The sequence below is a fragment of the Puma concolor genome, chromosome C1, assembly GCF_028749965.1.
Source record: "Puma concolor isolate L17-30 chromosome C1, mPumCon1.1.hap2, whole genome shotgun sequence".
Taxonomy (NCBI): domain Eukaryota; kingdom Metazoa; phylum Chordata; class Mammalia; order Carnivora; family Felidae; genus Puma; species Puma concolor.
Window position 1 is genome coordinate 5942706 of NC_141674.1, and position 15716 is coordinate 5958421.

Genomic DNA, 15716 nt, shown 5'->3' on the forward strand with positions numbered 1-15716 from the left:
CATCCAGTGTCACAGCTCGTCCAGTGTCACTAATTGGGTGGAATTTGAACCATACCATCTAGCTCCAAATCTACTCTTTCCTCTTACCATCAACACCACTAATTTATTCAACATACTTACATCGGAGGCCCATTTGGCAGGCTCTCCAAAAGGAACTAAGGCTATAAGAACAGATGTAGCCCACGCCCAAGAGACAATCAGTCACTGTATAAGTGTATAAGTATACAATGTATAAGTCAAAGAACTCTGACAGAAATAACATCTAATTGTCTCAACTGAATTAAAATGAACTGTTTTAGCTTAGACCCAAAGTATCAAAAGGTGTACCAGAAAAGATTAGTTTTTTTCAGATCTGCTTTTAAAGATTATGTGCAGGAACCTGTATTCTCCTCTATCACAAACTGCTCAATACAGAGGATCATCAGTTTGTGGGGAAGACTCGTGAATGGACACAAATTCGTGAAATTCATTACTTCAAATCTCCCTTTAAGCCTGTATTTTCTATTTTCTCTCTCATTCTGGCTGACATTTTTTTTTATAGCTTTAGAATAAATGCCTCTCCGGCAGAAAGACAGCTCAGTTCAGTAATGACCAAAAAGTAAAGTGGAAAATGAAAAATGAATTCAGAAGGAAGAAGGATCAGGAACAATGAACAACTGGAGAATCACAGACGTGGTGAACATCAGGTCTCAGGTGTACCAGAGTCTTCCCATCCACAGCTAACGCACCAGACAAGAATCTAGAAAGTGGTCAAAAACGGAGCTATGTTATCAGCAGATTCACAGGCGCTGCAAAATGTCTGTTTTATGGGAACGCTTTAGGGGCGCCCGGGTGGCTCAGTCGGTTCAGCGGCTGACTTCAGCTCAGGTCATGATCTCACAGTTAGTGAGTTCGAGCCCCGCATTGGGCTCTGTGCTGACAGCTCGGAGCCTGGAGCTGCTTCGGGTTCTGTGTCTCCCTCTCTCGCCGCCCCTCCCCCACTCACAGTCTGTGTCTCTCTCTCAAAAATAAACATTAAAAACATTTTTTTAAAGAGGAAGGAACACTTTAGATTTAAGCCTCAACCTTGGACTCTGATTCAAGATTCTAATAAAATGACAAGAAAAGCTAAAAACAAGGCAATATTCTGATGAACTTTTATTTTTACGTTCTGTTGGAAACATATGCTGTCCATGTTCACCAACATTTCCCGCTACTCTGAAGTACAACAGGAGGAGAGCCCGAGGCCAAAACGAAATGAAAATCTTTCCGATGCCCAAGCTGTGCGGGCCCTGGGCAACTTCAGGAACCAAGAGAATGACCTTCCGTGTGCCGTTCCTTCAGTGCTACCACCACCAGACAAGCACAGAAACCCCAAAGCAGGGGATGGCTGGTCAACAAGTAACATTCTATTTTCCCAAGACAGGAAAACACAGAACAAACGCACACGACACAAAGAACAGCCCTTGTGACCTATTTGCCTGATCTGAAACACAAAAATCCGACTCTGGACAGCAGTGGTAACTACGAGTCCTCGCCATCAGACTAGGCGGCTACACACGAGCTCACGAGTGCACATTTGTATTAGGCCAGGCCAGGCTGGCCGGGCCAACAGGAGGAACCTGACCGGAGCTGATTCCTGAGCATAGCTTCCAATTCACGCTTTATTTGCTAAACATAAAAAAGTTGAAGACCTGGAGACCCTACAACAGAAAGGCAGTTCCACAACTGCTTTCCGGACGAGTATTCTCCTGACTCAAATGAGGATTTTCTGAAACGAGTCTTGGGTGTTAAGTGCCTCGGGGCCTAGATCTTCTTGTCCGGAGAGAGGGTAATTTTAGGCTTACAAGAGAAAAGCAGAAAGGAAGAGTATTCTGAATGGAGTGAAATGAGACAAGTTCCAGAAGCAACACTACGTGGTATGGGGAAAAACTGCCCCAAATTCCCAAATGCAATGTTCAAATAAATGTGATCACTGGGAAGACAGTCCTCGTATCAACAGGAAAAAAAGATCAAAAATAGTGATAAATGCACTACTCCAAATTATCCCTGTACAATTAATTCATTCCCTTAATCACAATCCCCAAACTGAACCTGCTGGAAGCCAGATCGTACTTGAGCAATATTGCCAGTGGCTAGAATTCACCCTAGCCTTCCTTACAACTTTCTACCAAAATCAGGGGCCTCCTCCGACTAGAGGTGAGTACGCACGGCTCCACGTTCACAGTGCACGACGCACAGCTTACGCTCGGAATCTCTCCCCGCGTCATCAGTGGCCCATGAATTGCTTCCCTATCCTATGGGCATCTTCCAGCTGTCCGTTCCTCCCTACCGCGTACTTCCTCCATTCATCCTCACAGACGCACAGTAACTTAAGTGTCACTTCAAAAATTTTTTCCAACTTTCATCTGAAGAAAAAAGGGGAGACAAACCAAAGAGGGACAACTAATACCACCCACAAACTTCACGTACTATCTGGGTAAGAATTCAACTTTCCTAAATCTGAGTAGTGTGACCGGCTCCCTACGTTCACCGTGAGGAGAGGCGTCTGTCTGAGCCCTGGCCGCACACGGGACACACAAAAAAACCGTAACTTCCCTCCCAGAAAAGACTCGTGTCGGGCCCATCGAGCGGTGGGCACAGAAACTGGCCCGGTCAGTGCTCCACCTTCTCCTCGACTCCTCTTTTTACTCTTCTCCTACAGAATTCACACGTCACCCACCAAAATGCACATACACCACAAATGCCACCTTCTGCTGAAACAAACAAAATCAATATAAACACAATACCTGGAATCTTAACTTCTCTCACACACGTCACCGCATACAATTTTTTTTTGAATTTCCAAGACATTTTCCCTAAGCTCTGAAAAGAACGGGTTCTTTCCTTTTGAAGCAAGAGAAAACGTGTCTAAAAAAAAATCCATTTTAAGGTGATAATGTCGCGACCGTAATCCACAACTGCTTCCTGCGTGTGTCAAAACGTAGACACTATTTCATTTCCAGACTTCAGAAACAGATCACAAGAAATATAATTTGCTCTGGCAAACAGGCTCTCAATGAAAACAAGTTCCACCCACCTTCAAAGCAACCAATAGCTGCCCACCTACCACCCTTCCTAAAACATCCAAACAGAGCTGCTCTTGGGCCCAGGCATTCCCTCCCCGCCACACGGCAACGGAACGGCCGGCGGGCGGGTTTGCCCCGCAGGTGCCCGACGGCAAGCAGGCTCGGCGCCGGGCATCCGTGCGGGACTCGGGTGGAAACTACACCCCGAGAGGAAGAGGGGAGGGGCGGGGAAGGGGAGAAGCCCGGGGACAGCAGGACCCACAAGGTTCTCCATCTGCCGAGGGCAGCCCCGCGCAGACCCCGTTCTCAGCGCTGATTTCGGGCCTCGCGACACCACCTACGTGGCCAGCCAGGGCCGAACGGGAGGCTCTCGGGAACATGCACCGTGAATGATGAAATGATTCAGAAACATCTTCCGAAGTCAGCACGAGCAGCCAAACCCACCACTGTTCCGGTGAGGCCAGAGGGAGAGAGCCTACCTGCAGGGGCTGAATGGATCATCCATGACTAACAGAGGCTCTGGTGAGTCTAGCTGTGTCCCTGAACCTCGACTTACTGTCAAAACTCTGCCCTTTTCTACTCTAACAACTCAAAATGGAGGCACATGCAGTCTGAGAGACCTCACAGAGCTTTCACTGAGCTTGTGCTATGACCTAAGCCTTCACGCAGAACGCAGAAACTTCCCCCTCACTCTGACAGGACTGAGCATGTGCTGTGACCCTCCCTCATCCATACACTGTCTCTCAACGCAATCAATCTCAACCCTGCTGTTTCCGTAAATAAAGCCCAGCCAACAGACTGCGGCTTCTCCCTGCAAACCAAGCTAGTGTGCAGGGAAGCGGGGCCTCGGAAAGGGGATCCGAGACGGCCAACCCCGGGGAGCTCGGCGAGCCGCACCGTCCACAGGCTTCAGGCAGCCGCCCTGCCCTGACGAGGCGGCGGCAACTTTTGTCTGCCCTCGCTTTCCTTTTTAATCGTGGTTTTAACAGCAGGGTCTTCAAGAGGAAACAAGATCAAAAGGTCCACGGAGAGGAATGACCATATATACGGCGAGTGACCAGAAACCGCAGTGCACTTCTAAACGTGCCAGTAGCTTCCGAAGGGAAACCACCCCACGAATCTCGTCGGGAAAACTTTGTAAACGTTTGGGAAAAGGCCGCACAAACGATCCTGGCAAAGCTGTGGAGTCCTGGGTATCGTCACAGCTACAAACACATAGACAGGAGAGCAAGCGGGGTAGCCGAAGCATGCTGCGTTTTGTGCAAAGAGCCTAATCTCCCTTCCACGAGCCGCTCTAAAACTGCCTAAATAACAAATAAAAACGTTTCCTGAAGAGATACGAACCCAGTCGGGCATGTCTCGCTTGAAGAATGGACTTGTAACACTAAGAAGGGTAGGAAAGTTCAAACCAAGAGGGCAAAGGACACCTGGCCACAAACACCCGAGCGTCTAAAAATCTCACTGGAGGTCTCCCGATTCAAAATTCTAGGCAATGGTTTACAGCATTGCCCATGAAGCTAAATTCATTTGCAATTTAATGAGAAAAGATTTCTCAAGCCACGTCAACAAGGCCACACCATCCTTGTCATACTGAGCAACGTATCCGTATCGTCCACAGTACCGGCCAAGACATTTTCTGTTAAAATCTTTAAAAACACGTTTTGTGCCCTCTCCCCACAACCTCCACCTCCAGCACAAAGGCAAACTGGGCTGTCAGCCACGTAAGATATTCTGGCTCTGGAGGTAAACGCAAGCTTAGTGTCCATTTGCAAACTAAGAGATGATTCTATGTATGATTACTCAGTTATGATTAAAAAAAAAAAGGAAAGTAAGACCACGAAACTCCCGAAAATCTACAAAGGTCCAGAAAGAGTAGGAAAGAGCAGTGCCAACTGTGCTTCCCACAAATATAACAGGATGTGAAGAAATTAAAACCCGCTTAAGAGAGTACTCAGCATCCTCAAGTTTCCTAAAATAAATGGAGGACCCATTCCATTTCTTTAGTATCCCTGTTTTTGCTACCAAATAAACTTATATTCTGAGACTGACATTAAATAAAAAAAAAAAAACAAAACCCTCTCACTGTGCTGAAAATGTAATTTACACAAGAAATGCCAAATACACTTAAGTAAGTGTTGCTTTTGACCAAGCACCTGAAGCAAGTTATCTACAGTCTGGAAGACCACTTTCCCTATTGGTATATAAAATAACATGTCCCCAAAAGTGTGCAACTGGTGGGCGCTTGGGTGGTTCATTCAGTTGAGCATCTGACAATCAATTTTGGCTCAGGTCATGATCCCAGTGCTGGGCTCTGTGCTGAGCACGGGGCCTGCTTAAGATTCTCTTCTCTTGTCTTCTCTTGTCTTCCTCTCCCACCTTCTCTCTCTCTCTCTCTCTCTCTCTCTCTCTCTCTGTCTCTCTCCCCCCCCACCCCTTTCCCCCGCTCACACACACACACACACTCTCTCTCTCTTTAAAAATAAAATTTAAAAGAAAATTCAAATTAAACAAAGAACTGCGTGGCTAGAAACAGTCTAAAGAAAAAGACGCTCTGCAACAAAAGCAACTGAATTAGAACCCAGAAGTCAAATGGCACGAATACGAGCACCGAAGCATTTCCTGCAAAAGTGCTTTTTTCAAAAAAACTACCGAATCACATGGAAAATGCGTGCTTGCAGGAATCAACATAAAACAATAATTTAATAAATTCACCATTCTTCTGAGAAACCACGGGAACTATTCTGTGAAACACAGCATAAGAATGTTATTGTGACACCAAGTCAAGGAACGCAAACTATGATTCTGGTCCCACCAAATACCCTGACAGACACGAAGGGCGAGCCATCAAAACTTCGTGACCTCTCCTCCAAACACCGGATCTCAGCGGTGGCCCCGGCCTATCTCGGCATCCTCTTTGCTGTCCTTGCCGACGTTCACTTCCCCTCTGTCCCCTTTACACCACCTGTGCACACCCTCCTCCCCGTCCCGGCTCCCCTCGGGCCCTCTCTCCCGTTCTCTTGTCCGTCTTCTCTGTAGCAGGCAGACTTCACCCGCTCGCCCACAATCCCCAGCAGCTCCTCTCTGGAGGGACCTCCCTACTGGGAGCAGCTGGGGAACCTCAGAGAACTCCACCCTCCTCTTGCTCCTTTTCCTGGGGTGCCTCACCTCTCCTGACAGATGTTAAGCTCTTTGGGGGCAAGGACGGCATCAAAATCATCTTTACTGGAACCACCCAGGTCTCTTATTCTAAACCTCAAAAACAACAACAACAACAACAACAAAAACCACATCTGACACACCGAGAAGGGCAAAATACCACTTCTATAGTAACTCCCTGGCAAAAATTACAAAAGCTAAGTCTAACCACTAACAACCTCAAACAAACCTGAACTGAAGAATTCAACAAAACGAGCTTCTAACTCCTCAAAAATGTTAATGCGATGACAAGACAGAACAAAACAAAACGAGGCTAAGAAACATGTTATGAAAACAAAGAGAGGCAAGGAATACTGAAGAGATAAAACAACGAAATGCCAGTGCACGATCACGGGGGGGGGGGGGGGGGACATTACTGTGAAGGCCAATATGAGAAAAACTAGCAAAATTTAAACGTGGACAATATTAGATTAAACGGTATTATATCAATGTCACCTTTCCTGATTTTGCTAAGCCCACCATGGTTATGTAAGAGAATGTCCTTGTTCCTGAGAAATACACATTGAGACATTTAGGGGGAAAGAAGCTTGATGCTACAGTTCATTCCTAAATAGCTCAGGGAAGGAAAACAGAACAATGAAGCAAAGATGGTTAATACAGAGAATAACACAGCAAACACAAAAAATAAGAAGGCAAATCTGTAATAAAGTTAAAAAGATAAATAACACATAAAATAAAATCAGTAAGAATAAAACAATAAAGCAAGTATTGCAAAAGGTTAACACGTGATCTGCGTGAAAGACCTAGAGAGTTACATGTACTGACATCAGACCCAGTGAGTTACATATAGAAAATATTGACAGGCGAGACATACATGTAACAAAAACTACTTGTACGAGTCTTCAATCATCAGTCCTCATGGCATCCGGAGACTGGACACATCAGTGGCAACGAGTGACCTGCTGGGCCACCTGCTTCCACAGTGCTCTCATTCCCGGCCTGAATCACTTAACACCCAGCTTCGAGTTCAATCCAACCTCAGAATATGAGATCGGTTCTCTTCATCCTCAGAGGAAATCGAGGAGCCCTGACGACTACTGGTCGGTAATTAAGTAAGCCAATGTGCCACTTTAGCATACACCGCAATTCTAGAAACGGCCCTGTTGCCCCCGAGCCCTGTCTTGCAGGAGGACACCCTGTAACTCTACTCGGCACTTCCAAGCCCCTCAAACCTGCCCCTTGTTTTCTCCGCGGTTGTCTTACCCACTCGACGTCTGCCTACAGCTGCCGCCTACCTGCCCAAACCTCATTCCTGCCACGTTTCCCGAACCTGCTACCGGGCCGGCTGCAGGCATTCGCACACACCACTCACGTGGGCTGCCCCAGCGCCTCCTTCCGTGGCCTCCCGCGAGGTCCTCCCGCAAGTCCTGTGATCCCGGCTACACGCACACTGTCTCCGGATCTCAGAGACAATCCCTAATTAATCCCTCCAATTAATCCCTAGTGAACAAGAGGTGAAGAATTCACATTTATGAATAGGTTAAAAGGGAGCTGAGTGGGTGAAATGAATATTCCATATTAATGGATTCTGTCTAAAATTAAAAAGGTTTATCACATAAAAACGGACTGAAAACCCACTTTGTCCACCGCAATAGCTTTTAGTGAGCAGAAAATTTATGTTCATCACATGTAAAGTAGGAGTTATAACATGGAACTTTCTGAGGTTCTATTTTAAAGAGTTTTCTACTCACTCAAACTGCAAAAATGTTTAAAATGTTTTATTTACTAACCACAAATTGTAAAGCAAAAACAGCAATGAAAACTTAACATTTGGGCACCTCTAGAGAAAAACACTTGCTGGGAAAAAAATATATTCTATTTGACTTTTAATTAGTGCTAACTTCACATCAAGAGGAGGGAAGTGTTTAGAAACAGTGTGTTTAAACTGTATTCTCTAATTGTCCGTAGCGTTTGGAAATGGAGCTGTCACACATAATGCTCTAGTATCCAGTGAGCATGCTGGTTTATCTGACCAGTATACGTGCTTTCTCAGACGCTCGTGGCAAAAATAACTATGCCGTACTAAAGGTTCACTTCTTCATCCTCAATCCTGACACATTTTCACGTCTTCACAGACCTGGGACTCCTTTTATTCTTTTACTGTCCGATCTTAGAGGGGTATTTCCAACACTCTACCTTTAAGTATGGTGCTTGTTTTAAGTTTTTGGTGAAGGGATCTGTCACAACAAGGAAGTTTCATTCTGCTGTTACTTTGGTAAGAGTCCCTTCCCTCAATATTGACTAGCTGTTGACTTCTGTCAAATGCTTTTCCAACATCAAGATGAGGGTGTATTTCTTCTTCGTCATGTTAAAGTGGTAAGCTATATTAACAGATAAACTATTGTTCCAACTGTCTTGTGTTCTATACACCCAAATGGGATTTTTAATGCTTTGCAGATTCCATTATCTAATATTTTATTTAAACATCTTACATGCATGTTCATAGGTAGAACTGACCTATAAATTTTACTTTTTGATCTGGTTTTGGTATAAAGACTTTACTAGCTTCATAACATGACTTGAGGAACCGACGTCATCTTTCTCTGTCCCTTGTAACACTGGTAGAATTCACCTGTAAAGCCAGAGTCGATTGTTTGTTTTTTTCCCCATTTTGGTCTAGTGAGAAGAGAAGGAAGTGTCCTGTGCAAATAATGAAATTGCCTTTAAATAAGGAAGGAAGCATGCATTTTTTACCCACTTCCTCTTTCTTCCAGCTTGAAATGTGGATGTCATGGCAACCATTCCATCAGCATCTTGAGCACGAGGTAAAAGCTGAAGTTAAGGATAGGTCCCTGATGGGTTGGTTGGAGAGCCCCTGATCAGCCTACGATTGCTTCTTCTCAAACTCTGCTTATGTGAGAGGGAAATACAGGTTCTACTTTGTTTAACTTTGTCATACAGTCTCTCTCTGATAGCTCTAGAGTTGAAGTTCTCAGGTATGTGTATCTATTTGTTTTATCTGACTCAAGTTGATGGCACCTGGTTTCTTCCAACATTTTGTAATTTTTTAACAGTGTGTTGGGCATTCAAAGATATTTTATCTGTAGATATCCTACAAGTTCTTGAAAGAAAAAAATTTCACAGATACTTCTCTCAGGTGTCCTTCAAAGCTCAATGGCCGAAGACCACTTTTTTTTTCACAATACCTTTTATTTGTTTTATTTTTTAATTTTTATTGGGGGGGGAAGGAGGGAGGGAGAGAGAAAAGAGAATGCAAGTAGGGAAGAGGGGCATGGTTAGAGAGAGAGAATCTCAAGTAGGTTCCATACTCAGCGCAGAGCCCCATGCAGGGCTTGATCCCATGACCCCGGGATCATGACCTGAGATGTAATCAAGAGCCAGACACTCAAGTAACTGAGCCACCCAGATGCCCCTCAAGACCACTTTTTAATGTCTATTTTTGCAAGAGAGAGAGAGAGAGAGAGAGAGAGAGAGAGAGACACCGTGCATGTGTGTGCACAAGCGAGTGGGAGAGGGGTGGAGAGAGAGGGAGACACAGATCCGAAGCAGGCTCCAGACTCTGAGCTGTCAGCACAGAGCCCAACATGGGGCTCGAACTCACAGACCATGAGATCATGACCTGAGCTGAAGTCGGACACCTAACTGACTGAGCCGCCCAGGTGCCCCAAGACCATTTTTTATATTATCTTCTCATCCTAGAGTTCTCATACTTTTCAAGAATGTAAATTCATGCCCTAACTGTCATGGAGGAAAGGCCCAAAGTTAGGACTTAGGAGGGAAATTCTCCCTCTACTCCTCTTTTTCTTCTCTGTGTTTAGAGTCCCAGTCTCAAACAGGTTTCTCGATCACGTCCCTCTAATTCCAGATACATGACCTCATTCATCCTTTCACTGAAGAACAGACCTTTGATGGCCCTAACCTGGTAGAGGGCTCTCAGTTCCAACTCCCTAGTCCCTAGAGAATAAGGCTCCATCTCCTATACCTGCTGGGTGTTAAAGACAAGACCCCTTATTAAGGAGACACTGACCCAACCTCCTCTCACTGTAGGCTGCTGAAGAATCAGCTTACTGCTTTACTTTTCAGTTTCTCCTAACTCCTCCAGGCACATCTCTGCATTTTAAAGTCCTGTTGTATTTTATCTATTTAAAAAATTAATGTTTGAGAGAGAGAGAGAGAGAGAGAGAGAGAGAGCGAGCAAGCAGGGTGGGGAGGCATTGAGAGAAAGAAGGAGACAGAGAATCCAAAGTAGGCTCCAAGCTCTGAGCTGTCAGCAAGGAGCCTGACACGGGGCTCAAACTCACCAGCCACAAGATCGTGACCTGAGCTGAAGTCTGACACTCAACGACTGAGCCACCCAGGCACCCCAAACGTTCTGTTGTATTTTATTCAACATTGGTAGATATTTACTGGCAAGGGGTTTTTAAAATGATCAAATCTGATTTTTTTGTCCTATTCTACGGTCCCATTTATCCTCAGTGGGGCTGTGTTTCCAACTATACATGTACTCTCAATTGTGCCCAACATTTGCCATCTGGCATCTGGCATAAACGTCTTCAGAGTTCAACTACGATAACAGAGGAAAAGTGAACAAGAAAATATTTACACCTAGTTCCAGCTTCTTGTCCTCAAAAGCTATACAAAGACCATGAGCTGTGATGAATAGAAAAGACAACCCAAGACAGAACTAGATCCCAAAATGTCTGAAATCCAAATTAACTGAAATAAAGGAGATCCAGATTGTTACTTTTCGGTTTCAGTATAAAGATTTATGTCAGGGGCGCCTGGGTGACTCAGTCGGTTAAGCGTCCAACTTCAGCTCAGGTCATGATCTCACGGTCTGTGAGTTCGAGCCCCACGTCGGGCTCTGTGCTGACCGCTCAGAGCCCGGAGCCTGCTTCAGATTCTGTGTCTCCCTCTCTCTTTGCCCCTCCCCTGCTCATGCTCTGTCTCTCTCCGCCTCAAAAGTTTATAAAAACATTAAAAAAAAAAAAAGATTTATGTCGGAAAAAAGATGGCCACAATGTAATTTAGGATAATTAAATACTGGAAAAACCATAAATGTTCAACAATATGGGAATAGATAAATTATGACACATCCACATGATGGTAGATATGGTGCTCATTACAAATGTTTACTGACATGGTACTATGTTCACAATTAAAAAAATGAATAAAGGAATACATGATTATATGTATATTTATGTAAACAGTATTTTATTTATAATCTTAAAATATTCATACATGTATAAACATGCACACAGATGTACAGTGAAAGAAAAAACACAAACATGAATTAAAGAATTATGTATTATTTCAGTTTGCTTCTTTAACTTTTTATTTGTCAAGTTATTCTCTAGCAAGTACATATATTTTTCTTCATTAGGAAAGCTTAAAGCTATCTTTCAACAAAGCCAGAAGAAAATTAGGTTGCATATGAATCAATCTATGATGAGAGCACAGGCTTTGGAGTCAAAGAGGCTCGGTGTTTCCTGTTTACTAACTGCATGCCTTAGGCAGATATTTAATATCGTACCAATTTTCTCATTTGTCAAATAAAGGTAATGTCAGCCGCACTGAACTTTTATGGGGATTAAACAATCGAGTACAGAGTGAGCATTATCCCACAGACTCTAAAAAGAAAATGTTACAAATTTGGTTCCTTGAGGTCATGCTAAGAAATATCAAATGCTAAATCTACTAAAGATACAGCCGAGCATGTCAAAACTCACCCATGTGAGGGAGAGAGCAGAGTCAGTGATAGGAAACTGAAGTAAAGATACTCAGGAACCCGAAACAAGGTTTCTCACTGTTAAAGATGAGAATTAGAAATAAGGAAAAAGCTAGCAGGACCCCTGTGGTATTGGGATTAGGTTTGGAGAACCTGGTATGAGAGCATGGATACACACACACACTGAAGTCCAGAAATACAGACGTGAAAGTACAGAGTCTCCATCTCAGTCTCTCCATGCCCTCCCACCCCGTGGCCTTCTCCTCAGTGACACAAAGTAAAGACCACCCCTAAGTAGCATTCTTGGTTGGTTGGTTTCTAAGTATCGCCCTCCATAATCTGCAACAATTTGCCCTAAAAATGAATCATAGTAACAGATTATCAACAACTGAATAAAACAGGAAGCCAAAGGGGCACGGGGGGGGGGGGGGGGGGGGGGGGGGCCTCAGTCGGTTAAGCATCTGACTCTTGATTTCAGCTCAGGTCATGATTTCCCAGTTTGTGAGGCTCTGGGCTGACAATGCAGAGCCTGCTTAGGATTCTCTCTCCGACCCTTCCCTGTTCATGCTCACTCCCCCTCTCAAAATAAATAAAAATTAAAAAAATAGGAAGCGATTAATCAACCTAGTGCAAATAAATTAATAAACTGAAAAACTGAAAGTTTCATGAGGAAGAGGCTATCTATTCAATCTCAAAGCAACCTCCCACAAAATAGTCATTAATTATAAACGGAAAAAGAGAAATTTTACAATTACAAAGCCTGGCACCTTATTCAAGTGATCAACGTGAACACTCCCTGCAAGGAGACAAACTAAAATTATATACTACGTGACAAGAAGTAAAAACCAAGGACACATGACTTCTGTGCTATCCGTGTCAAAGATACAGGCTCTAAATCTAATAAGGAAAAAGCATCCATGTAAACTGAGGAACAGTCTACAAAATACCCTATAGTCTCAAAGTACTAAGGTCATGAAGTAAGAGAAAAGACTGAGAAACTACTCCACACAGACGAACCAGTTGTAAGACAACAAAATCCATCATGCTGAACTGGATCCTTTTTCATAAAGGTCTTTACTAAGCAAACTGCTAAAACTTGACTGGGGTCTGTGGATTCCATGGTAATATTTCAGTGTTAATTTCTTGAGGTGGGGGACTGTATTGTGGTTGTATAAGAAAATGCCCTTGCTCATAAGAAATACACCAAGTATTAGAGTGTGATACGGCCTCATGGTGATGTCATACTTTCAAATGGTTGTTAGAAACTAAGGTTTTCTACTATACTTGCAACTCTTCTGAAGGCAGAGACTGCTTCATAACAAAGTGCAGTAAGTTATGCAAGCAAAACACTCAGAGCACTGCTGGGCACAGTGGCACTCACTAACTGTAGCTATTATTGGTAACATTATTGCCACTGTCTGTTGGAAAGAGATTAAAGAGAAGTCCTTGCAAGTGTCTCAGTTTATGATTGCTGCTAAATATAATGGTAATAATCCTTAAGCTTCAACACTGCTTTAAAAACTTTTTGGCAAAAAAAAGAAAAAGAAAAGAAAAAAAGCGAAGAGGGCACAGGTGGCTGTTCATAGACATTCTCCCCTGGATCAGATCTGAGCCCTCAATTTGTTTTCCATCTGAATAGCAAGAGAAGACTCCTTTATCACAAAGCAAAGAGCACAACTACAATCAGATGTTTCATGCCACAGTGCAAGTCTCTAAAGAGACCAAGGATACTTTTCTAAGGCAGTATGAGGGGGAGGGTAACAGATCAGTGACCATCAATACAACATGCTACACTTGATATGTTTTCTCCACTCTCCCTAAATGTTCTTTAGTGACGTAAAGAACACTTACTTATTAGCAAGGGGAAACAAATGGACTGGTTCCTGGGAAAATTCATGCTTCATAATTTAAAGATAAAGGCATCTCCTCTCGAATGGACCCTACTGAATCTTTTGTTCTTACTGAGATTCCACCATTACTCCCTGCCCCGCCTAACTCACTGGCCTGAGGCAGGAAGTTTAGAAGTTTTCCAACCAATGAAAGGTATGCCCAGAAAAGGCCAGAGTGTACAGTTTAAAAGAAAAAAAAGAAAAAGGCATTGAGCAACAGGCTGAAGCTGCAGAGGTGAGAAGATGGTAGTATGGGGAAAAGGACACCCCAAAATGCAATAAAACCTGAACGTTATATAGGGGGACAGGTTCATTTACTATAAGAAGCTCTTGGGTGCCTACCTGGCTCAGTCAGTGGACTGTGAGACTCTTGATTTCAAGGTTGTAAGTTCAAGCCCCACATTGGGTGTACAGATTACTTAAAAATAAAATCTTTTTAAAAAAACTCAAATATTTTTCTTAATAAAAAAATTTTTTTTTCCAATTCTGGTTCTCTCAGATTCTGCACTGAAATTTTCTGACCATTGAATGTATTATCTCACATTTAATACTATTTGCAGATATTCACTATGCTTATTGTGTCAGTTTCACTAGAGTCAATGAAGAAATTATCTTTCATTTTTAGCAACTGTTGTATATTTTCAAGAAGAATTTTATAATCAACGTTCTACGCAGAGTCAAAAATCCCCAGTGTTCAGACTTCCATATGGGAGTACGATCAACCAGATGGTTAATGGTCTACTTGGTAGAATCAAGACGTCTTAGGAAGTAGTTTATGTTTCACTTTTGGATTTAACATTGTATGGGGTTAAAAAAAAAAAAAAAAAACCTCTGATATTTTTCAACCTTGTCTTAAAAAGAAAATTTGTAATTATTTTTGCAATTCCCAAGAAGCAACAAAAAAACCTGACAGTTTACTAAAGCAACCTAAAGGGTAGCTTTTACCACCCCCATTTTAATGAAGTAAAAACAAAGCCCAGGAAGTACAAACCTTACCCCTGGACACAGAGAAAAAGGGGCAGGACAGGATCAAAACACAGGCTGCCTGGGTCCAAGAGGGGAGTCGGTCTTAACAAAAGATCAAGTCGTCAGATTGGATGGCTACGAGATACTGGGTAAATAAAAATGCAACTAAGGACAGTAAACGGATGAATGGAGCCATGTCCCTATGACCACAGATTATAATCATCTCTTTTAATAAGTCAAGACCAACTACTTTAGTTCATGCCAAGAATACTGCTATTTTGTGCAAACGCCTGTAAGGTCTAACTGGCTTTGTGTATTAAGACTTTTGAGCTGAAATTAATATATTAACTATTTTCTAATCAGATTTTGGATTAGAACCTTCAAACAAAATGAGAAATAATGATATTATGTTGCAGAATATGCGGACTGCAGAAGCAAATTTGGGTGAATCTTGTTCGCAGAGCACAAGCACACACTGCTTGAGCACAGAAATGTCACCACAGGCTCCAGAAGCCAAGCCTGACTACCTACTGGTTCAAACTTCAGGCCTCTCAGTAGTCAGACCCTTGCAAGCTTGCACCCTACTTAACACTGGCAACATCTGTCCCCAATTTTTTTGCTCAAGTAAGTTTTGTTCCTTTAATGCCATGGCTAACAAGAATACAGTATCACCATCCCTTACCAAAGATCCTAAGGGTCAGAGGATTTTCAGAACTCAGAATTTGTTGGATTTAGAAAGGTACTATAACAAATATACCATATACTATGTAACACCCCGCAGTGTTTGAGCAATGATCCCCTATTCTATCACGTTGGTACTTTTGCAGTAAAAGTTGTACAAACACACAAAGTGAACTAACTCAATATAAATAGCCTCATCTCAGTTCAGGCCAAGTATGACCATCCAAT

General features: G+C 43.1%; 1 protein-coding gene and 1 long non-coding RNA gene across 8 annotated transcripts in view; one reads left to right on the forward strand and one right to left on the reverse strand.

Annotated features, from left to right (window-relative positions):
* The window catches only part of RERE (arginine-glutamic acid dipeptide repeats), a 423431-nt gene that overhangs the window by 136703 nt on the left and 271012 nt on the right, over positions 1-15716 (reverse strand). Inside the window, exon 1 of one of the 7 annotated variants that reach the window (XM_086715576.1) lies at positions 3527-3830. The exons of 5 other annotated variants lie outside the window; for them this stretch is intronic. In XM_086715576.1, the coding sequence (XP_086571702.1) occupies positions 3527-3552 (26 nt within the window). In that variant the 5' untranslated portion in view covers positions 3553-3830. Of the gene's footprint in view, positions 1-2768; positions 2929-3526; positions 3831-15716 lie in introns of those variants that run through there. One more of the 7 variants, XM_086715577.1, reaches the window with a different exon arrangement.
* LOC147577759 (uncharacterized) lies at positions 3136-4875 on the forward strand. Its single transcript, XR_015254448.1, has 2 exons — positions 3136-3569; positions 4037-4875. It is a non-coding gene; the product is annotated as an uncharacterized LOC147577759 (long non-coding RNA).